General features: G+C 40.4%; 1 protein-coding gene across 2 annotated transcripts; it reads right to left on the bottom strand.

Moving 5' to 3' along the window:
• Positions 1–987: 987 nt before the first annotated feature.
• tyro3 (TYRO3 protein tyrosine kinase) lies at positions 988–19282 on the bottom strand. 2 transcript variants are annotated; one of them, XM_072689382.1, is made up of 19 exons: positions 18706–19282; positions 17080–17263; positions 14621–14721; positions 14201–14371; positions 11884–11970; positions 11529–11641; positions 10797–10977; positions 9831–9973; positions 8796–8934; positions 8436–8562; positions 7875–7969; positions 7660–7755; positions 7400–7480; positions 7181–7273; positions 6833–6954; positions 4520–4629; positions 4180–4339; positions 3812–3948; positions 988–2804 (listed from the first exon to the last, which is right to left on the bottom strand). In XM_072689382.1, the coding sequence occupies exons 1-19, from the start codon at positions 18761–18763 to the stop codon at positions 2384–2386; spliced, it is 2619 nt and encodes an 872-aa protein (XP_072545483.1). In that variant the 5' UTR covers positions 18764–19282; the 3' UTR covers positions 988–2383. The 2 variants fall into 2 exon arrangements, with proteins under 2 accessions (XP_072545483.1, XP_072545486.1); XM_072689385.1 differs by lacking the exons at positions 14201–14371; positions 14621–14721; positions 17080–17263; positions 18706–19282 and adding an exon at positions 12045–12374.
• Positions 19283–25154: the final 5872 nt, after the last annotated feature.

Here is a 25154-nt window from a genome sequence, read left to right on the forward strand (position 1 = left end):
GAGATGATCATGGCAGGAGCTTCAGGGATTCAGACGTAACATTTGTTTACGCCCTTTTTTATGTTTTGGCTCTGTTCTCCTGTAGCTAACGATTCAGCGCAGACATATTCTGTTGCCTCTCGCGTAGTCTAGCTGCCTAGTTTATGAAATAGGGGAAGAAGACCTAACGATAACATCAGACCAGATGGGTCACACCAGCTGCAGCATGAAGCACATGATGCTCCAGTTCCTCAACATCGTCAGTCTGTTCTCGCTGTGGTCCCTCTGTAGCATAAGAGCCAGTGACGGCTTCTCTCCCAAGCTTTCAGGCTGTATAAGCATCCAGTTCAGTTACACCAACACCCCCTCGACTCATGGACAGTCCCACGCTCACCCTCACCCCTAACGGGACCCATAAGTCACTCTGCACTACTTACAACCTACATGTACATTGAATAGGCTGTTTGTGCATAGTGTGTACTGTACGGTGTGTCTGCCATTGCGCATGGCCAGTACTGTGAATGACGCGAACATCCTGTATATTGTGTATATTGTGAATGATAGTTTGGATTGGGGTGGCTGATCTGGCTTACCCACGATATAGTCACTATTTACACAATAATATGACCAAACATAGTACATAATAAGCAGACATTTTTAGTGCCTTGATGGTAATGAAACCTGTAGTTGGTCAATACTCATGATATAATTGATCACAATAATGAGAAATACAGTTATATTACCCAGCCTTGGTTTGTAGTGTGTACAAAAGTGTGTATATCCCATGTATCTAATATTGTTGATATAAGGGTGTGTTGATCCTGTGTATGCAAGCAGTGAGTGGGTTTTGGCACCCTAGATGTCTATTACATATTATATAATATAAAGGTTACAGGGCCTAACCCTAACCTGCTGAGACTAAAATGTAAACTAATGGCTTGTCTGAGTAACTGAACTGCAGTAGCTATAAATATAAAATAATGCTAATAATTCACTGAAATGAAATGATTTTTTATTGTGTTGTGTTTATTGACTGTTTATTTACAGTATCATGATTCATTTGGACTTGTAGGTAGGGAGCACTTAAATTAGCTCTCTTCTGACATTGAATATGATATCACCGTACTGAGAAACACTCTTATTAAAACACTAGGCTGTAATCTCTTGTATTGCACTCTTAAGGATGTGTTCAAAATATCCTAACATTTTACTGCATTTTATCTGATGTACATGTCAGTTCAGTACTCATTCTAAATGGTTTAAAATGACACTAGTCATGACACAAATACATGTGGGCAGACTAAATAATATCTTTCTTGTACTGTAGATTAAATGCCATAATTCTACATTTGTTCTTTTTCTGTTTTGTAACAATGTTCAATCATCAAAAAAAATAAAAAAATAAAAATAAAAATGAACCTGTACTGTAGATTAGTCACCATACTGCTACACTTGTAACCTCCTTTAACGGCTTAAGGTTAAATTCTTCACAAGATATACTGCCTATGTGCAAAAAACACAAAATGTTCAATTGCCCCTTCCAAGAAACTGTAAAATGTAGGATCAGGCAGTGACCATACACCTTTCATAAGAGCACCACAAGCCTGAACATCATCCAAGCTGTATGCGTTGAATTCTGCTGTATGCGTTGAAGAAGAGGAGCCAATGACATCACAAGAACATAAAACATCAATGGCATCTTAACGGACTTGTACACATTAAGAATTCACATCCCTTGAAATCCCTTGATGCATGGAATGGAACGGAACATGGGCTTGATGATGCTCATAAGGTGCTTATGACATGAACAAAATTATGCCTGGTGAGGCCAAGTATTCTGATGTATGCAGCATAAAAGCTGCAGATAACTTCATAAATGTACCAGATCTATAATTCCACAGAATGTGCTTGAATATACAAATACTGCAATATTTCTTCATGGTAAACTAACAGCGAAGCAGACTTTTGATAGAGATAGAAATAGAAAACATCCCCTAAACCAGGGCTTACAGTAACATCTGTTAATAAAGTTAATAAAACTAATTTTATGGTGTACAGTTACAAACCTCTACAGCAGTTCGGTGTAAAAAATCTTGCTTCAGCCTTAAAAAAATTAGTTCATGTCTATTACCTTGGAATACTGCAGTACAACAGGTCCACTTCATAGTATTAGCAGGTGATTGTGTATTAAATGTAGGACACTTGGACAGTGTAGTTAGCATGTCCTTGTTGTGCACTACGTCACAAATGCCCCTAGTCTATCAACATTTTCAAATGATGCTTCATCCTTTATAAACTCCTGTGCTTTTCCCACAGCCACCTAATAAGCAGTCCACGTAATTAGTCCTGTAAAGGTTGGCTATAGTCCAATGTAGAAAAGAAGAAAAGGGAAGAAGAAATGACATCACACATTTATGATAATATCCTCCTCCTCCTCCTCTCTGGCGTCCTCGGAAAGGCCATCCTCAGAGCGCCTGCTCTCTCCGTCTATGGCACCACGAGGGCCAATTATGTAACGGTAGTCCCCACCGATAGCCAGTGCAGCTCCTGAGGACACCATTAGCCAGTCTTTTTCATCCTCCTCTATCCCCACGCACTGCCAAGGAACTCCCCATGAATGCTCTTCAGTGGTCAGGATCCCAGCGCCTGCCCCAAGCCCAGAGTCTGGCTCGCCCTCCTCACCTTCGAGGTTTACATAAAGCAACGGCTCCTTCACAGGTGCCGGAGACAGCCCGGCCCAGAGACACTCTAACTGGGCAATCAGGTGCTGAAAACTTGGACGGCACTTAGGGACAGGGGACCAGCAGCTGTGCATGATCTCATAACTGCACAGGAGAAAGGAGAGAGAGAGGGGTTACCCAAAGGCCATTAATTTGTTTCTCAGAATGCTTTCAGAGTTGCTGCAGTTAAACAAAACACCACATCTTTAAATAATAATGATGATAAGAATAATGATAAAATGTAATGTAATAATTTTACAATGTTAGGAGTAACTGGTGATAAACATTTATAAAATAAAAAAGTAAAATCAGTACACATTGGGCATACACAGTATATAAAGTATGTAAGAAAATATAGCTGCAAAGGAAGCAGATGAACATAGTTTTTATTTGCAAACTTCTTATTCACTGCACGTATTGTATGGAATCAAAATAGCAGTCTACACCCTGTTTTACACTCCCACAAATATTTTAAGCCACATTCAATATTTGAATAACATTCAACATTGGGGAACCTGTCAGGGTAAGCACTGGAATATTAAAAAAAGGTAAAGGTGCATGTATTTGCAATGTGTCCTCCGCATTTAACCCATCTGTGGTAGTGAACACACACACACACACACACACACACACACACACACACACACACACACACACACACGAACTAGGGCCAGTGAGCACACACACACCCAGAGCGGTGGGCAGCTAACTCCAGCGCCCGGGAAGCAAAGAGGGCCTTGCTCAAGGGCCCAACAGTGGCAGCTTGCCAAGCCCGGGAATCGAACCCACGACCTTGTTATCGACAGCCCAGCGCTCTAACCGCTGAGCCACCACTGCCATAGCCAGTTTTCCAGACACTGATTAAGGAAATTACTGTTCGACTTTTGGCTTTTTTGTATTGATTAAAATGAGCCCCATATGACCTAATTTCCCATCATTTTTTTTAAAACCACAATCAAGTGTTTGTAAGTGGTTTGTATCTTCTCTGTATTAGTGTCTTTTTTGATGACTTAATAAAATGTTAAGAGTCTTGGGTTGACTACTTAGACAGTGTTATCTATATACTAAAGAAAAGGTACAAAATGATGGGTTGAATATTAATCGAAACTTACATGTCATCAGGACAGTCAGGTGGCTGTTTCAGTCGCTCACCCTTGATTAGATACTCATAGATCTCAGAGTTCTCCACTCCAGGGTAAGGTGTCTGTCCCCGAGCCATTATCTCCCACATGGTCACACCAAAAGCCCACTGCGAAAAAACAAGTATGGAGCGATGAAATACAGCAAACTTCATTAGAGAGGGTCTATAAAGGTAGAAGTAAACAGGCAATAGAAATTGGTTTTTTTTTTTAGTAGTACATTGTATAACAAAAAAAGTATTACAGAATTTGGAGTGAGACATTTACAGTAACATGGAATCATATATAGATGACTTATATGATATATATGTATATATGTTATGAGGTCAATTGTGTTTTACCACATCACTCTGTGTTGTATAGACGTTGTCAGCCAAACTTTCCAGTGCAATCCACTTCACTGGCAGCTTGGAGACAGATCCTTGTCTGTAATAATCCCCACTGTAGATCTTCTTGGAAAGACCAAAGTCTGCTACACATACGGTCATGTTCTCATTCAACCTAAAACATATGAGGGAGAAAAATAAAATGAGCTTCAGTGAGACAATTATGACCCTGCTGTGCGACTAATTTGAGTTCAAGTTTGAGTTGAATTGAAGTTTAACTGTATGCTGTTTTCTGAGGATACTCTGATGTAACTGGATTAATGTGTGTAATTGTGTAATGTGTGTAAAGACTCACATGCAGTTTCGAGCAGCCAAGTCCCTGTGAATGATGTTTTTGCTGCTTAGATACTCCATCCCCCGAGCAACATCCAGCATGAACTGAACAAGCATTTGAAGAGAGAGGGTCTACAGGAAAGAAAGGAAACAGATGCATCCAAGAGGTCTGATCAATGTGAGCAACAATGCAAAGGAAATCGCAGATGATGCTACCCATCCAGTGTTTGCCTTAAATCTTGCAAAAATAAATCAAGAAGCAAAGCCTAACATTTTATTTTTAGTGTTGTTTTATGTTGTAAATATCATTGATTTGTTTAATAATAATGAAAAGTATGTACATTAAATACAGTCCTGCATTGCTATGCTGTAATGTGAGATTTCTAGTTTGCTTAGCCTATTTTCAAAATGCTGCTATTGGGGGGACACGTGATTTGTTTGTTGTGCCAGAGGTAAAAAAAAATCTAACATACTGAATCAATGATTTCTGCACAGATGTCAATGGGGACAGAACAGCTTGTTTATAATCACCCTTTTACTAATTAGGAAGTCCTTTAAGCTATGTAGGCCTAATCGGAGTTGGTAATGCAAAGTCACAGACACCAAATCAAAGTTGCACCTACGGTCAATTATTCATTTACAGTTCTGTAATATTTACTCTGCAATGTTACTTTTTAAGTACAGTGGGGAAAAAAAGTATTTAGTCAGTCACCAATTGTGCAAGTTCTCCCACTTAAAAAGATGAGAGAGGCCTGTAATTGAAATCATAGGTAGACTTCAACTATGAGAGACAAAATGAGAAAAATTCAGAAAATCACATTGTCTGATTTTTAAAGAATTTATTTGCAAATAATGGTGGAAAATAAGTATTTGGTCAATAACAAAAGTTCATCTCAATACTTTGTTATATATCCTTTGTTGGCAATGACAGAGGTCAAACGTTTCCTGTAAGTCTTCAAAAGGTTGGCACACACCGTTGCTGGTTATGTTGGCCCATTCCTCCATGCAGATCTCCTCTAGAGCAGTGATGTTTTGGGGCTGTCGGCGGGCAACACAGACTTTCAACTCCCTCCAAAGGTTTTCTACGGGGTTAAGATCTGGAGACTGGCTAGGCCACTCCAGGACCTTGAAATGCTTCTTACGAAGCCACTCCTTTGTTGCCCTGGCAGTGTGCTTGGGATCATTGTCATGCTGAAAGACCCAGCCACGTTTCATCTTCAATGCCCTTGCTGATGGAAGGAGGTTTGCACTCAAAATCTCACAATACATGGCCCCATTCATTCTTTCATGTACACGGACCAGTCCCTTTGCAGAGAAACAGCCCCAAAGCATGATGTTGCCACCCCCATGCTTCACAGTTGGTATGGTGTTCTTTGGATGCAAATCAGCATTCACTCTCCTCCAAACACAGAGTTGTGTTTGTACCAAACAGTTCTACTTTGGTTTCATCTGACCATAAGACATTCTCCCAATACTCTTCCGGAACATCCAAATGCTCTCTAGCAAACTTCAGATGCGCCCGGATATGTACTGGCTTAAGCAGGGGAACACGTCTGGCACTGCAAGATCTGAGTCCCTGGAGGCGTAGTGTGTTACTGACGGTAGCCTTTGTAACGTTGATCCCAGCTTTCTGCAGGTCATTCACTAGGTCCCCCGTGTGGTTCTGGGATTTTTGCTCACCGTTCTTGTGATCATTTTGACCCCACTGGCTGAGATCTTGCGTGGAGCCCCTGATCGAGGGAGATTAGCAGTAGTCTTGTAGGTCTCATATTCTGATTATTGCTCCCACAGTAGATTTCTTCACACCAAGCTGCTTGCCTATTGCAGATGCAGTCTTCCCGGCCTGGTGCAGGTCTACAATTTTGTTTCTGGTGTCCTTCGACAGCTCTTTGGTCTTCACCATAGTGGAGTTTGGAGTGTGACTGTTTGAGGTTGTGGGCAGGTGTCTTTTATACTGTTAACAAGTTCAAACAGGTGCCATTAATACAGGTAATGAGTGGAGGACAGAGAAGCCTCTTAAAGAAGAGGTTACAGGTCTGTGACAGCCAGAAATCTTGCTTGTTTGTAGGTGACCAAATACCTATTTTCCACCATTATTTGCAAATAAATTCTTTAAAAATGTGATTTTCAGATTTTTTTTTCTCATTTTGTCTCTCATAGTTGAGGTCTACCTATGATGTCAATTACAGGCCTCTCTCATTTTTTAAAGTGGAAGAACTTGCACAATTGGTGACTGACTAAATACTTTTTTCCCCCCACTGTAGCAACCATACTGCAGTGTGTGGGTAAGTGACTGAGAAAGAGAGAGAAAATCTATACAAGCTAAAAGACTTACAAAAGGGTCATCGCCAAGACGGGACATAAGGAGGAAAGTGTGCAGGTCACCATGTTTCATGAAGGGAAGGATCACCATAGGGATAGGTAACCGCTGCTGTGGACGCCTATGCAGGCTCACCCCTGTTTAAGGCGAAACACAGTGTGGTGGGCACACATTCTGTTAGTTCTGTATACTGCTAAGGGGTATTTAGTCATTAAAAAAGGAATTCTCTAAAGCCAATGATGCTTGGAGACTCTTCATCTGAGAGCTCAGTCCAGTGCTGGCCACAGACTTATCATTGTTGTGAAGGTTTACAGAAATATAGTAATGAAAATCATTCAGCAATCCAGAAGTGTGTTCACTAACCTATAAGCTGGATGACATTGGGATGGTGGAAATCCTTCATGTAGGCAGCCTCTTTTAGACACTGCTCAATATCACTTGAAGAGTTGATATCAGCTTTAACCCAAAAAAGAGAAGTGTGTAAGACAGCAGTAAGTAGTGACCTAAGAAACAAGTGTGGACTTACCATTCCCAGCCTTTTGATTAGAAAGGATTTTACAACATTAAACACTGCTCACTTACTTTTCAGTACTTTCACTGCCACCTTCTGCACTGAGCTGTCTTCCATTTTCAGAAAGGCTTCTCTCACTGAACCAAACTCTCCTGCATATAAAAATATATTATAAATATATTAAATACAAATATGAGCTACCCATCGTTTCCTAGACAAGTTTATGTTTGGGTTTTAAACACACATACACACAGTCCACCAAACAACTGTATGATTTCTGTAAATAATTTTGTGTGCAAAAATGTAGTTAGGAACATATGGAATAGCTGACCTTTCCCAAGCATGTGCCCTAGAGTAAGCAGCCTTTCTGGGATGAGGACATCCCGCAGTTTGGCCTTCAATTCGTCGTTGATGCCCAGACTGTCCACTAGAGGGAGACAGAACCAACATTTCAAATTATACTCCCTCACTACAGCAAGGAGAGTGAGGGTAAAATGTACAGTGTTCATATTTGTGTCTGTCCGTTTATTCAACATTAATTCGTACAGGTGGATTCTGGGAGCTCAGGACACTGTCTGTTGAAGGACCTTGCTGCTGTAAAGGACACCACAGTCTCTGTCCCTGGAGGCTTGAACACAGATCTGTCAAAAAGGAGAAAGAACATAATTTGATTGTGTCCCCACAGCACCACCCTACACCACCCTGATGCCGTTCACCTGTTGCCATGCATAAAAGCATTAAAGGGCATGCTTAGTAATTCACGTGCATGGACTGAGCTGCCAAAATGCGGGCCGGAGTATCCACGTATGTAGAAACTGTTAGAGCCCTGGTTGGGCTTTTATGTTTTGTTAAAGTTTTCGTTTGGGTGTGGTGGAGGGTACGTAAAATAAAGGTATGTGTGTCACTTAAACCCGGTGTTTGTGTCATCTCTGAGCCCCACTGCCAATCAGGTTGCGGTGGTCATGCCCCCTTCCCACAGGGGTTGTGCCACAACAGCAATATTCTTAAAAGATACTCACAATATTGGAGCACGCTCAAACCTACTTCAGTCAATTAACCACCAGTTACCAATCACAATGTTAGTTAGTGCCTACTATGCAAGCTTACCCAAACTGGGTCTCTTTGCCTCTTCTTTGTACCAAGACAGTCAGCAGAAGTCCCACCATTGTGGCCACCAGCAGTCCTAAGATCAGACCTACCCACATGTGTCCTCTCTGAGTTTGAGCCTGCATAACTAAAGAAACAAACATACAATTACATGTACTTAATTATGTGCCAGACACATCCTGCAGAAAGTGTGTGTGAAATATACAACAAATGTATATAGAAACTTTGGAGATACAAGGTTTTCACACAATGGATGAATGATATACAAATACACCACTGCAAGAAATCAGTGAAAACTGCACATTTATGTCACCAGTTCTATTTAATGATGTGCAGGAAGGGTGTGAGAAAATGTCTTACCTGAGGCTGGCATAATGAGCACTGGCTGGCTCCAGGGCCCACATCCTGCCACAGTGCACGCTGACACCTGGAAAGTGGCATTGAAGAAACGGCCTCCACCAGACATATGAGCAAAGTTTTCTTTAAACAGTAACGGCTCCTGGAATAAGAGGAATTAATTTTTTGTAACAAATAAATGTTTCAAATCCAGAGACATCCTGCTCACAGAGATAAAATACAAACTGGCCAAGGTTTCCTGAAACATTGCAATTACATCCCAGAAGCATGTGTGCTGGAACAGCTCTAATAGTTGAAGAAAATATGCTAAGAATGGTAGTGCTGCAGTGTGGTTTTTGGGTACAATGCTGCTACAATGATACACTGATGTCTTTTGCAAGTCAGTTGCTTATGCTGCCATACCAATATCAAGCCACTGCATTGCATTACCATACTGTTATATCAATGATAGCCCAACAGAAAGAAAACTGATGCCAGAATAAACATTAAAGCAATAATAAAGTGAACATAAAAACATAGGTAAACTTTAATCAAATAATAATGAGAGTTTATGGAAGTGACTATTGTGTGACACAGTAGGGCTGTAAAACAGGCCAATTCCCAAACTGGTTATCATTTTCTCCATGTGGCCACAAGGGAAAATGACTGTGTTTCACTCTCAGGCAAAATATTTACACATTAAATAACAACTTAAAAAATTCTATGACCACTTTAACAACCTTATGAGCTTCAAACAAACTTTCCTGCCTTAGGTTTCCAGGCAGTCAAGTCAATGCCCTATCTCTGATTATTACAGGCGTGGCACACTGACAAATAGGCCTTCCTTGCTGATGAAAGGAAAATAAAGTTAAGCAATCCCAGAACTGCATGGGAGCAGGATGCAAAACACTAGGACAATTTAGAGGAACAGCAGTTCCTTTAATATGGGTAGAGCATTTTTAGATATCAGCTATTTAACAAGTCTTACAACATTACTCCTACACTGTTCAGTTACCATTCCTGGCAGTGTTGATTTATCATGGCTTTGTGACACTGTACCTGACTCTCTCCTCCAAGATTCCACTGCACTTTGTAGGCCAGCAATCTCCCATTTAGCGCCTCTTCCTCCAACGCTGCCCACCTTAAAGAGAGCTGCTGCTCGGTCAGTTCAAAGGTTAAGTTCTTAGGAGCTGCTGAAGGTGCTGTGTATAAAAGACAGAAATACAGTTCATACCAACAACATTTATATATTTCCACACAGCTCTAGGTCACTGGTCCTAATCATCACAGTTTACTCAACTCAAAACATTTAAAACTATTTCAGAGAGTAGTATCAGTCATGAGCAGTGGGTGGCAGCACTGCAAGTCCTGCATAAGCCCTACATTGAGATGGATTGGGGGCACACACAATGGTGCATTGTACCATCAAGACTGGAATCCACTGGACTGAGGCCAGTCCTGCCAGTTTACAAACATACAAACAAGGTCGACCCCCCCCCCCCCCCCCCCCCAACTCCTCCAACCAGCCAGGCCAACTCCCCTCTTCGCCCCCTACCCCAAGCAGCTGGCTGGGGCCTGTGAGCTCAGTGCTGGGGAGAAAGAGTGGGCCTCATTGCTGGGCTGTTTATTTACTTGCCAAGCACTGACTATATTGGGCCACTCACTGAGGCCAACCGTTTTAGTCAGATGTGGATCTGAGTCCCTCTGGAATGCTTAAAATGCCAGGCTTTTATAGTTGCAGCTCTAGCAGTAGATCCATTTCTGTCTGGAATTAAAACTAGTAGTACAGGGTATAAAGCATGTACATGAAAAGCAAAGCTATTACTTTTTAATACACATAAGCCATAATGTAGGAATCTTTAAGGTCTTCTCCAGAATGGAAACGTCTATGAATTTATGAACACACACACACACACACACACACACACACACACACACACACACACACACACACACACACACACACACACCTCATCATCATGAACTGATGATTCAGCAATTCACCTTATCAAGATTTGTGTATACCTGCTTCTGGAGTTTGAAAGTCAATCCACTGGGAAAAAGGGGAGGGGCCAACTTCATTAGCACAGCGGATTCGCACACTGTAGTTGGTATGACTGTTTAGTCCACCAATCGTGTGCTGAAATGGTGGCACCGTAACTTGCAGTTCAGGAAGTTTGACCTTCCTCCCCGGACTCTTAGACATCTGTAGAAGGAATTGGGGGCAGGGGGAGGGAGATTCCATTCATAACAAACACATTAGTTACACAGCTTCAGATGAATTGCAGATCCCAAGATGACCGTTTATCAAGCCAAACAAATCCTAGAGATAATTACCATCTATTATCCCAGTTGTATTTATTTATATTGCTATTGTGTCTATTATGAGTTTAATATCCTGCCTTCAGATTCAGATCTACAGTACAAACAGATCTGGATGTAGTCAAGGCCAAATTATGTATGGAATCCCCACCGACACAGATGGTTTACTCTCTCGATTTTACTGACATTCACTTGTTTATGAGCGACCCACAGATACTGTATATATGTATATATATATTTTTTTTTTATTATTATTTTTTTTTAACCAAAAAAAACCCCAAAAAACACTTTCCTACAGCAACAGGCTTGACACTTCACATGTATAACATACCAACACTGTGAACGGCCCTTGGGGCAAACAGAGTAATGTAGAGAAAAGGTAAACTTGTGCTGTTTAGCTGAGCAATGGTGTGTGGGATGAAAAGACTACAGTACCTGAATGGTGCAGGTTGACAGGTCAGAATGGCCAGTGAACCCAGGGCTCCACATCAGAGTAACGTTATCGGACACCTGGTCAACGTTGATATTTTTAGGGGCATTTGGGAGTACTGCAATGAAAAAACACTGTCAGAACAAAGCCTTCAGTTTCCAATCGCAATACAATCTCCATTTCAATTAAATTCGGTTCAACTTCATTGTCATTATACTAATACAGGCTTGTATAGCACAAAGAAAGACTAGTTAGGCTAAGTCTCTGGTGCAGAATGTGTGCCACTTTTGACTTTTAAGAATAAGTGAATTGCTTGTACTAGGGGAAGCATTATACAAAACAACAACAAACACAGCCCACCTTTGATGTACACAGTGCCAGTCCGAGAGATAGAAATGCCTCTAGCATTCTTGGCCTCACAGTAAAACTTCACACTGTCATTCACACCTAGAGAAAAACATTGTATTAAAATAAGTGTCCTGAGCCATTACGACAAGACAAGACAAAACAGCTATATTCACCATTTGTGTCGGACATAGATGGAATTTGGCCTCCGGCTTTAACCCATCCGTGAAGTGAACACACACATACACACTAGTGATTAAACACACACAGTGACATTAAGCAGATGTGCCTGAAGCGGTGGGCAGCCGTTGAAAACAGCTGCTTCACATTGTTGTATCTGTCCAGTCTTGTTAAGCCCATTTTGCCTCAATTCATGCTGACTGCACAGTTGCATTTAGCTCATTTAGGAGGAGGCCACTAGCCAGCAAAGTTGAAAGATGGGCATAAAACACCCACCCACCACTAAACTAAACACACACTTATGGCAAAGTGCCATAGCTTTAAAACTGATGACAGCATAGACACCGACTCTATCAGCCCAAAACGCATGAAGAGCTCATACAGTAATGCAATTACTCCTCTTCATCACCATCTAAATAAGGAATGTTTCCTCAGGCATCCTTGCTTGGGCAGTATTGATTTCTGCAGCGCATTTCAAGGAAATGAAAGAAGCAAGCCTTCCAGGTATGTAACAGAAGACAGGGTAGACCTAGACCATCAGTGATTTGCAAAGAGAACAGCAAAGAGATGTGCAGGAGAGGGTGATTGCAGTCATCCACAAGTTAAATGTACTAACTACGTTACATTTACATGCATCTGCAGTGTTAGTACACCATAATGCAGTATATAACCCCTTGAAATGAACTTACACCCATAAGACAGTCCTATGGCAGAAAGCTTCAATGCCACAGCTGAAATATTGGCTCAGATTCTTAACTTCACAGTAAATCTGCTAGTATGCTTTGCGAGTAAATAGTCTCACATGAACATGTTTGCTCATTGATAAAGAAGTAGCGCAGTTACTGCCAGGTTTTATTAGTCTGGGCCATTGATACATCTCGAGTCTGCAGGGTTTAGTACAGCACATCTGTTTGAACATCTGTTCAATTCCGGTCCTTGCAGCCTGGGAGCCAGGGCAGTTTATGATAGTTTCCCTGTTCAAACGCACCCGATACAACTTTTTTGTTGTTTGTTAATTACCAGGCTTAATTTTGTAGTGTATACAGCAATATACACAACAGTGACAGAACTGTTCTGGACTGCTAGCCCTATTAGTACAGCACTGAGAAGAGAATCTACAGGTCTGTCAAAAGTTCCTTAAAAGCATTCACAAATGTTTTCAACATAGGACTCATTAAAGGATACAGCCAGGCCGTCCTCTTAAACACTCTCGCTACCAAATATGAATCCAGTCGTGATGACTGACTTCACAACAAGATATTTCCCCTCTACTATTTCAAAGATCGAGACCCAGTTAAGGGACTGGCATCACCAAATCACTTTCAAAGCATCAATGCCATTTATTATCATATTCCCACAGAATCATCATCTGTGAATTCTGACTGAATTGATTAATTAATTTCAGTGTTTATTGTGCTGATTATTTCTACTACATCATGGTCAAAAATGTAGTGTTATGTTTGATTCAGCATTTATTTTGACACAGATATTCTTATTTAGTTTATTGATTTATATTTAGGTTGGACAATGACTGGTCTGGTTCAAATGACAAAAAAGCTGTGTTCAGGCGCTGTGTTCAGGCGCTGTGTTCAGGCGCTGTGTTCAGGCGCTGTGTTCAGGCGCTGTGTTCAGGCGCTGTGTTCAGGCGCTGTGTTCAGGCTGCTCATTGAGCCTCTATCCATTCAAAAACCTATTTTTAGGTGACACACACAGTATTTAAACGGGTGGAACTTAATGATGGGTAGTTATGTCTACCATAATAAAACAAACAAAAGCAAGACTGGACATAGAGTCTAGTTTTCCACAGTGGTGGGGGAAAAAAAACTGTCAAAAGGCCTTATAATATCTTATCAACCAAAGCTACTGACAAAGTTGTCAAGAAAGCAAGAAATACAACAAAAGAACTGTGCAGATTCTTCTAAAACCTCCATAAACAGATTTTAAACAGCCTTGTTTTCCTACCCACTCAATGTGACCTTTGACTCAACTGCCCAAACCAAACAGCTCTATTTAAATTTCACACGCGATGCATTACTCAACAGAATGACTAACACATCAACAATGCTCATATCTCAATGAATGTGGGTATTAGGCGGATACAACAACAGTTTCCTATAACAATTTCAAAGAGACTTTTTCAGAAGAGAGTTACCCCGGACAAAGAGAATGGATGGGGAGGGCCTGAAATCTCCCTCCTGCGCTCCCCCAAGCCACCACAGCACTTCCACTGGCTCAGGAGGTCCAACAGCTGCACACGTCAGGTTAAAGGGAGCCCCTCGAAATGTGGCTACATCTTCAGGTTCCTTTGTAAAGTGAGGCACGCCTGAAGACACAATTGGAAGAAAGAAAAGAAATACAACTGTAAAAAAAAAAAAAAAAGGCAGCAGAATGAATGTCTGTCAACAGTTATTATTAAGAGCATTGGTGATTTTAATTTCATTATAATATGATTAACTCTAAGCTATGGTTCAATCCCATACATCTCAGCAGTGTGCATGTGTAACTGCAAAGTGTAGATGTGCCTCTGCCGAAGAGGAGAAGAGAACTGAGTAGGAAAATGGTATTGATCTACCTTCCACTGTGATCCAAGCTGGTTCAGAGGAGATGATAGTGCTGTAATACTCAACCTCACACCAGTACTTCCCTGCATCCTGCTGCTGGACTGACTTCACACTGAACATATTGTGCAAAAACACAGCAAGTGAGTGCTTTAAAAGAACACAAAGCATTAAGAGTTTGTGTAAGGAAATCAATTATTATGCTCAAATAAGTCAATAATCAATAAAACAGAAAAAGAAGAAAAATCATTTTCACATCCCTATCAGAATATAGGAGAAAGGGGAGCAACTTGGCCACTGTCACCTTGTATCGCCATTTTTGCCATTTTACACTTTTTGACATCAATTTCATGATGAATGTATAAATAGATATGTACCATTTTTTACATGAACTTCTAATGAAGTATCAAGTTCTTCTCCTGCAGTTTTGAAGATATGCTTTTCTTAAAGCTTTTTGCATGACAGGAACAAAATACATGGACAATTCAACTAAAATGCAGTGCTGGGCAGCGGTTTTAAGCACTTAATTACATTATTTAAAATCATTTATCTGTATACGTCATTATATCTATAAGCATGTTTTTACTTGTAAAAATCCCATTTACCATTACAATATGAACTGATGACTGATCGCGATCCTGGATTGGTCATGGCTCTGACGAGCTCCACCACATCAGCACTCGTGCCAGGGATTAGCATGTGGCCCCCCACGCTTGTGTTCTCAGTTTTAGCATTACTCATGGCCAGCTCAACACATCACAGTCATCTGCAGTGGCATGCTAATGTTTGGGCAACCTGGATAAAATTTGTTACTAATAATAGTTAGGTGATCCAGTATTCTTTGCGAAGGAAAGATCAGGGTATTTTTTTTTGTTTTGTACAAAAAACAGACAACAGGATTATAAACCACAAGAGACCTAAACTCTCAAATGTTACCAAGGTCCCACCTTAGTTAGCTTGTTAGGGATATGGCTTGTTTAAAGTTGTCATTAGGAAAGGCCAGGTGTTAAATTTGAAATCTTTCTAAATTAAATGGGCTCCTCTAAACTGCCTCGCACAGATTTTTATCAGACTCTGATGAGGTGCTGCACTGTTCTACTGTGCAGAGACATCTGCAATAAATAAACCTTCATTGAAAGTCATCAGAACACTTTCCTGTATCCTCACCAAAAGGCTCAGCATCAGAAACTTTAGCAACAGGAACATCTCAAAAAACATGATGCATTTCAGAAACAAAAAACTGTGAACTGATGAACTTAAAACAGATCTTTTTGCCCACAATGAGCAAAATGTATGTTATTAAGCACAATATGGATCAATTATTCTCTGGGCTTGTGTTGAGGGAAGAATGGTCTCAATTAAATAACATCATATTAAATGACAATTAAATATCATTATATTCTGGAAGCAAACTTCACACTAGGGCTGCACAATGCGTTTCAGCATTGTCAATCCAATGTGCGCATGTGCAATACATTTACGGCATTTAGTTTTGCCCTGATCTTTACGGTTTCCTGACCTAATAATCATCAGAAATCTAAGGATAGACCTCAGAAGAGCTAAACAGGGTAGCAAAGACATCTAGTAATTTAGCTCACTTAGCTATTCACAGTAACAGATAGTGACCACATATCATGCCAGATATTTGCCTTAACGTCTGCATGCCACTGTGTCTGTCTTAAAATCCATCTCTGCAGTTTTCTGCTTAGTTTATTGTATTTTTATAGCAAATATGTGATTAATCAGAAAAAGTGTGATTTTATTATATCGCTGTGTCGTATGCTTTAAATCTTCAACATGGGTTTGGTTATAAGTCCTCAAAAGGAAAAAAAATATCTAGATGCTCATGCTACACCCCCGCTCTGAATTTCCTATTTACAGGCTGAGCTGGGGGAAAGTCACTTAAAGCAGATTAACAAACTGTACCTCCTCTCCACTCTACCCACCGTTCTCTACAAATATCCCACTCAGACATGAAACACAGAGTAAACACTTCAGAGTCCTTTATATCTGCTTTTATTTACACTGTAGGAAAATCTTTTCTTCAGATTGACACCAAAAGCAAATTCATTCCAAAGTTCCAGTCTTCAGTTTTAGCAATAGGTTCTTAAATAGATGGAAAGGAATGACCTCGGCCTATTTTATCTAAGTGAAGACCACTTCACTTGCTTCATGGGGTTACTTTTAGACAACGAAACACAAATTCTAAGCAGATCAGGGATACCCAAGTTCATCTCAGAAGGACGTGTAAATGCCTACGTGTAAAAGTTCAGTCATCTGAGGTACAGTAGTAAACAGTAACACATTTATCAGCTGTAACGACACACCTTACCAGTGGATGAACTCATGACAGATAGTTCTAGGACTATAATATAAAAAATAAAGACCTTTTTTTGGCGCCCATCCTTCGATTTTTGCAGTTTATATTTTGCACCAGTTTTACATAAACTTTCTGCAGACATCCTTAACTCACCTGTGAAAGGTCTCCCAGTGATGGGCTTCTAGAGTAATGTACATCTGATCTGTGCTGTACAGCTTTTCTCCATCTTTCATCCATACAATCTCCGGCTCACTCAAGCCCTCGATGGCACAGCCCAGACGGGCCATGTTACCTTGGGTTACAGTGAGGTTGGTTGGGTTCTTGGTGAACTTTAGCCCTGAGAGATAGTGCACAGTACAAATTGGAACATCTTGACATGTGTTACAAACAAGGCAATTATTAGAGTCCTAACCACAGCCTCTCCTTCACAGTTTTATGTTTGAATCTGTTTACTCACTAGGATTAAATGACGTTCAGTTAACGATATTAAAGCTGTGAAGTAGGTAACTGCTCACAAATAATGACCAGCATTGGCATAACTGCGCAGAAGGAAAGCACTGAGAGGGTGACTGTGATGGTCCATCCATGCACATGCTTTCTCTGAGACACGTGAACCCAGACAACTCCAGCTTTCAACTAAACACACTTGGAGGGGATAAGCTAAATGTATTTGGAGGACAACTTGAACTGTCCAGTTCTGTTACATCAGCTAACAGATGCCCACACTGGCTCACACTGCGTTAATGCCACAGCAGGATAGGGATAGGAAGATAAACTACTTTCCCATTATGGTCCCTGGGACTCCCAGAAAAAGGAAGGCAGAGGCATCAGCAGGGACTCCATTTGTAAATACAAATATTTATGTATAAGCAGTGGGAAATAATTATATGAACTATAACACTGACCCCAATTCTCATATTGGTGCACGGTGGAAGTGGGTGATACAGCAATAATACAAGATCATGATATGAAAACATTTTCACAATTACAATATTTTTCAACATTTTTCAAACAATGTGAAACTATGATTTATTATGCCACATAGTCTAGGTAGCTTTTGTACCCAGCTCTGTGGTCTCTATTGTGCCTGCACCACTGCACAGACCTTTGCCAGTGCCCATGTTCTAACTGAAGCGAGCAGACGTAATGCAAGTTGCAGAAGGATGAAAGCTCTAGTGTGGCAGCAGACTACAGCTGGCTTCAACAGTGCTGTAACTTCAGCCAAAGCAGCCTGATCAATGCCCACATTCACTGGCTATGAAGGGACTAATATGGGGAGTATTAGAGGACAACCCAAACGTGCTTGATTGGGAAACAAACACTGTGATAATATGGAGAAATAATGGAGATCATTTTGTTTGTATAAATGGTATCGTTCCTCAAATATTTACTGTAACTGAAGCAATGATCAAGTCTAAATCTTTTTTCAGGAGTTAAAGCACAGGTTGATTTTAAAGCATAGCCATCATGGACTGCATGCTCACTTCTGACTGCTGGATCCTTCTATAGACCTGGAGCTATCTAATGCCCCTGTTTCAGTACAGCCCGGCTAGCCAGTAAAGCAAGCTGCTGTTGTTGCTGCTGCTGTTGTTTTGACTAGTTTAAAATGTCTGATATTCTGTGTCAAATCCGCTTGAATTTATTCAATTTAATCAAACAAACAACTTCAACTCTGTAATTACAAACAAGCTAGAATTTGGTAAGGATTATTTGCCACTGGTTACGCTGTTTATAATTATTTATCCAGCCACAAATCCGCGAAATTGGACTTAAACTTACCATGAATTCCTTCACCGTAATGTACGAGGATAAATATTATCCAAAAATTAATTCCCATTTTAGCATCCTCTGATAGGCGATTCGACCGGTTCACATTAGCTAGTGCTAGATCAACACGACCACAACTTTAAACCGCCGCGACGGCTGAATTACTGTGCTCGGTAGTTGCAGCAGCAAGTGCCAAACAGCAGCTCCACAGTCCCGTCTCCAGAATCTCCAACACAGCAAACGCCACAGACCCGCTCAGGCTTCATCACCGCATCAAGACCTTCCATAGTCCAAACAGAACCGATAAGTGTCTCAACATTTCGGCTCGACGGTCACGGTGTTGTGAAGGGAACGGGACGGCTACTCCTCACACTTTCAAATGTTTTTGGTCTTCGAGGGAACCAGTTAAATGCCTCATCACGCCCCCTACAGACGATGCGATGAAACAACTAGACCAGGCTCCGTCTCAAACCTCTCTCTCTCTCACCGCTCGACCTCTGTCAGAAGTGACATTACGGGCAGATTTCCCAATTAAAAACTCTTTTAAATCACGGTAGCTAGTGCTAACTCTTTTACACCCGCAGATTTAGCTGTCGCCAGGCAATCAGCTGTCCCACATTACAGAAGACGGATTTTCCTCCATAGAGGGCCAGGGTTGCCAGGTGTTACTAAAAATCACTTATAGACAGTCCACAAAAAGTTAGCCCAAATTGTTTGTCTAATCAAAATGTTCGACAAAAAAACAAAATAAACAGAAAACTATCTTTATACTACCTACTATATTTTATAACTGCCATTATTAACACTCTTTATTAATAATAAAATGCGTACGGGACGTATCTATATTTGCTGAACACTGCGGTCGTCCTAATAAAACAGTATTTTAATTATTTCAAAAAACAGTTGCCATGTGGATCTACAGAGAGATACATATTTGTGTTTTCACCTTTATGTACACCCGCTGTACAATATATGACTGCTTAGGAAGTGGCTTTAAGCTTAAACTATAAGTGGATTCAAATTGAGAACATGGCAACCCTGTCCAGAGTGAGCCAGGTCCAGCCAATCAAGAGCTTGGCTTCTGTAGCGTTTCAATCAGGTCCACGGTAATCTAGCATGGGAACAAGTCTCTTTAGTAAAGTTAGATGATTTTAATAGATGTTACATTTCATTTACGGTCTGTTTTTAGTAAATTATGCTCATCGTTATATCATTAATGCTTTTGGACTTGTACAGTTCCTCCCTAAATTCCATAAGCAAGGCCTTCTGCTGCCCCTGTGTTTGCTGACTACAACACTTTCTTGCACACAAGCTTGATAGACAATACATTTACTGTCATGTTTGTAATACAGTATAACATTCAATTGTCAAAGACAAATTATTCATTTATTTAAATATATTATTAAAAATGAGACAATAAGCAAACCCCTGGCTGCTTTGCTAAGCTATAATCAGTTGTTTAATAGAAAGTAATTTTTGCTGGTTTGTATAATGTTAGTCATAGATTTGCTTCTTAGGTATTTTACCAAGGTAGTGAGTATGCAATATTCTTAGCTATGGGAGCCCTAGGCTGCTGACAAACAAAGCCATGGGCTGTAATATCAATGTGTTGTGTTGATATTTTTGTACTTTTAAATTCTAACCCCTATATTACACAACATTGTTGTTAAATATGGTGCATGGAAAATAGGCGGAATGTCCTTCATCACTATTAAATGACAAAAGGAATGCAAGTAAAATGAAAGAAACAGAAGAATTCATGCAGAGCAGACATTTGGTAAAAAGGTTTGGTCATTTAAACAGAGGAGAAAATAAGCGGGTGGGATATACCCGGGGGCACCCCCCCCAAGTTACCTTCTAATTTGGAACAGGATCTCCTCGCAGGAAGAGAGGCAGCCACTCTGCATGGGTGTACACCGCAGACAAGTTAACTTAACAATTAAGAAGACTAAATTACAAACACATGAAAACAAATATTTATCGCAGCATCAATGTCCTTAGAAACATATTTGACATGTTTTCTTACTTAAAATATGTTTTTTGAGATGTGCATTTTGTAATGTTGCCCTGAGGAAAAGTCCCGCAATTGTTGCTCCCTCTTGTTGTGACTTGATGAGTAGATGAGTATATACATTTTTATCAACTCTTTGAAAACAGGAGATTCATGTGACAATGAGGATGACATAGCCTGTTTTGGTAGGGTTTTTTTTCCCCCACCTGCTCAGGTCTCCTAGTTTGACTTGCTAGTCCAGAAACACCTGTATGCTGGGTGTGTTTGTCTTTTTCCATTATTTTCTCTTAACACTTTTCATCAAAAGGCTTGTGTTTTTGTACCATTGGTGTAACTACAATCTTATGCTTTATGAAAATAACTTGTAAATGTAAATCTGTCTATCTAGAGAAGAATCATCTCCTGTTTGGACCTGAGTTTAGTGAGATTTTACATTTTCTAGTACTTCTGAGCATACTGAGCTGCCTAAGTCTCTGAAGACATTTACATTTACATTTACGGCATTTAGCAGACGCTCTTATCCAGAGCGACTTACAAAGTGCTTTGCTATTTACCCAAGAAAAGCCTTAGCTAGTTAGAATAGGCTAATCATTCAAAAGATACCTCTAAGCTTAGACATCAATGGAAATACAATTTGTGTCACCACCTTATAAAAAAAATATTCTAGTGACCATAAAGAATATTAGGGCATTTTCCAGCCCTTTATAACATGCATTTGTTTGCAGTAGTTAAAAGAGTCTCTACCTCTTAAAAGACGATTCTTCTGTTTTTAACACTCACAAGACCATGTCCCCTAATGCTGGCTCAGTAACTTGTGAATTGGTAATAGACCAGTTTAGTTAATCTCTGAACCTGGCAGAGATGAGATAACCCCCCCCCCAAACACTTTAATTGATTGCTTTACAAATGAATATTCTTTGTAACTATAATAATTACAGGCACATGTGATCTTTAATAGTCGTGTCATGATGACACATAGTCATTAGGGATGTTTTGTAGGATGGTGTTTATGGTTTTTTATGTTTGAGGTGTTCTACTAAAGGCTGTTATCAGGACTCTTTTGCTGTGCTGGGCAGAACAGAAAATGAACTTGTGAGCTTTGACCGCAAGAGTATACAGGGTATACAGTATAACTACAGGGCAACAAACTGCCTGAGTGACATGCCTGTGACCTCTCCTCAGTATGGCCTACTGCTCCTGTTCGACATGGCATAGAGTCGTATAAGCGCCTGAAGACCAAATGTTTTTTTTTTCATTTGCTTATTTCTTCTCAGTAACTGTTTAGAGACTTTAAGAAACAGAAAGACTCGTTGACATATGGAGACTGATTGTTCCTGAAAAAGGACACAATGACATGAGATAAGAACTCATCATCTTTAAGCTGTTATGGAAGCCAGAGTTGAGCCCTTCACAGTCATCAGAGCTGAAAAACAAGATGTTAATTAAACACTACTGGCGTTGCCATATTGCTAGATTCCATGCAATGGTTTTATATTTAGTTATAAGTATTAAGACTTTATATGTTTCAAATTCTGGATTTCTGTGATTTTAATAGAGTGAATGAGAAGCTGTGTATTTGATCCTTTTGATTCACATATCATTTACATCTGTGTTGTTGGAGGGGACACCCAAAGGTGCTCTCAACCCCTCTCAATGACTGTTCTAGTTAAACAAAAGGGAGCCTCAACCGTGACTGAATATGTATTTGTTTTCCTTTATAACGAGTCGGTCATTGAAAAGCAGCAGTGACAAAAGAGGGGTTAGGTAAAAAGCTGTGGATACAAGCTTGTTCTGCCTGCTGAAGACTCATGGTATTCTCCCGTTTGCAGTACAGACACTAGCTGCTGTAGTGCAGTGCTAAGTTCATGGGTGTTGTTTTGCTTTTATCTACAGAAATGCAGTCCTAACACTTTCCACAGTTTCCATGCAGTCCAGCGTATAATGGCTGTGGGAAATACTACATGTTTGGCTTTTATGGATTGTAGACTTTTCAACATAAATTCAACTGCAAGGCATCATTATTTTAGTCCATGTGTTTAGGTTATGACAGAGCTAATATACACACATGGACTTAACAGTGCAACAAATGGCCAGTACCAAAAAGTGTCTAATATGCAAAAGTGAGAACTATCCTAATGGTCTATACTAAAAGAATTAGTTTGGACAACCTAGGAGGCAGCAGATGTCAATGAGAATGTTGAGCATAATGAAGCTTGGGTCAGGTAAAACAAGAGGTTAATACATGAAGAAAGAAACATTTTTATTTTATGTTACATATTAAATTGAGAGATGGCCACAATGGTTTCAACACTGTCTGGAAGGAAAGCACAATTCAGTCAGGTGTGGTGGGTGCCTAGGCATGAGGACTGTACTAATATTAGTACTACGTTGAGAGAGCAAGAGTGTGAAGCAGCATTGTAGATTTAGGAGTTGATGCAGTTATTGTTCTTACATAGTAGTGCAGCACTTCTCAATATTTTATTGAATACACAGATATTAAGAAGAGAATTAATAGCTAGTTAAAGGCTTTAGCCATCCTCCAGCCCAATAGGTGGCAGTAACACAGTTTGCATATGCATTTCTAGCACTTCAACACAAAGAAGAAGAAGCATGGTCCAAACCAGTGGGCTGAGAGTAACTCCTACACTGGTCACAATTATTTTAGTTTACTCAGCTTCTTGACCAGTTGTTGCATGACCATTACGATCAACATATGGCCAAACTAGTACTCAAAATTGTTTGGCTCAACTCAGGATTAAATAGTCTAGTTTGACCAAACCAATATTTATAACTAATAACTAATGTTTTTCAAAAACAGATTCAGTCTCTTTAAACTTCATTTTATTAAGAAGTAACATCAAAACATGTAAACCAGTGAAATCAGATTCTGACCCTAAGGCCCCATTCACACTTGGCGTTAGCATGCGTCCTGGGTGGTCTGATCATAAGTGGCCAACACAAAGTTCAGGTGTGAACGGGATGAAATGTGTCTCGAGGACGCACTGTAATCCAATCACCCAAACCACATTTGGAGGTGGCCAGAGACGCATAGGGTTTCCTGTTAACGAACATTACTGGGTGTGCAGCCGGTCATTAGATTTTAACTAAATTAGTCAACTGCTCTAATTAATGCAGATTTCACACTGTTTGTAAATCCTTGTTGACTCAATAATAAAATAATAATAATAATTTCAGAGTTGGATCTGTCGCTTTTTCATCTTTCAACATTTTTTAGCAAAGGGATGTGTTCCTCTTGGAATATAAAACATTTCCCATCCAGGTTTTCTGCGTTTGATAGTTTACTGTACAACACCCGCTTGTCATCGTTGCTCTCTAGCCTCTCTAGTGCTGCTTTCTGCCCCCTGGATGCGCACGCATCTCTGTGATAACGCGGCACAGAAAGCCGTCTATAAGACCACATTTGTACAGTGTGAACACCAAAGAACTCAATAACTATGCACCTGCTTGGCGCCCCATGTCAGTGCCTCGGGTTGTGTAGTTTGAACAGTACAGCGACCTGACGACTCTGTAAGTGGCGTAGTGTGTCGAAGCCGTTGAGCACGGGAGAGTGACGACATTACTGTGCGCCATGCTTCTCCAGCGGAAATAATGGGAGAAATCACGGTCTCAGGAGACGCCTGTAAAATGCCAGGTGTGAATGCGTTTTGGCATACGTTTGTGGTTCAGACCACCCACCCGAGACACATAGCTATGAATACATAGATGTTGCCTAAAGTTGCTGACCTGTATCTGCATGATGTTAAGCACTGCACTGCTGCAACTCAAGTGGGTAATTAGATGAACGAGAAGGTGTTCATGTAGCTGCGTGTAGATGCAGGGTAGAGATGCGTAATGGTTCCGGTGCTTTGGGCAATAATCACGAAAAAAACTATTAGCTAAAGTTTTATACATGAAATGTTAACAGCAAATGGCGTTTTAGCAACTCACAAATCTCTTCTCTAAAGGCAGAAATCGGTTTCCAAAAGTCAGAAGTCGACTCAGGGATAACTTTTCAATCTGCGAAAATAGCTGCAACTAAAGAATTAGTTTTCAAAAGGCGGAAATCAACTTGGGAATCACTTTATAAAAGGCAGGAATCGACTCAGTGTTTGCTTTTCAAAATATGTATAAAAAGAAATTGACTCAAAGTTAGGAAACGATTCATGAATTGCTTTTTAAAAGTCAGAAATCGACTCAGGGATCACTTCTCAGTCACAGCGACAATAGCTGCAACTGTTAAACTCCGCATCGTATTAACTGTGGTATTCGGCATTTAGGCAGCAGTGCCCCATACAGGTGAAGCATGTCCCAATTCTGCTCTAAACCCTTTAACGCCGTAAACGCTCACGCTCCTTTTACCCGCCTTTCGACAACTTCATTGAAGTGCACTTCCAGGAAAAAAAACACTTATGGCAAGAATTGGGACAGGGCCATGTATTCTGAGTAAAGT

This window comes from Salminus brasiliensis, chromosome 10 (assembly GCF_030463535.1).
Source record: "Salminus brasiliensis chromosome 10, fSalBra1.hap2, whole genome shotgun sequence".
NCBI lineage: Eukaryota > Metazoa > Chordata > Actinopteri > Characiformes > Bryconidae > Salminus > Salminus brasiliensis.

Coding starts and splice junctions, on each gene's coding strand:
- tyro3 (XM_072689382.1), bottom strand. CDS start 18,763: ATGGGAATTAATTTTTGGATAATATTTATCCTCGTACATTACGGTGAA. Junction 6,955..7,180: donor CAATGTCATCCAGCTTATAG/GTTAGTGAACAC, acceptor CGCCTTAAACAG/GGGTGAGCCTGCATAGGCGT. Junction 3,949..4,179: donor ATACAACACAGAGTGATGTG/GTAAAACACAAT, acceptor GTTTTTTCGCAG/TGGGCTTTTGGTGTGACCAT.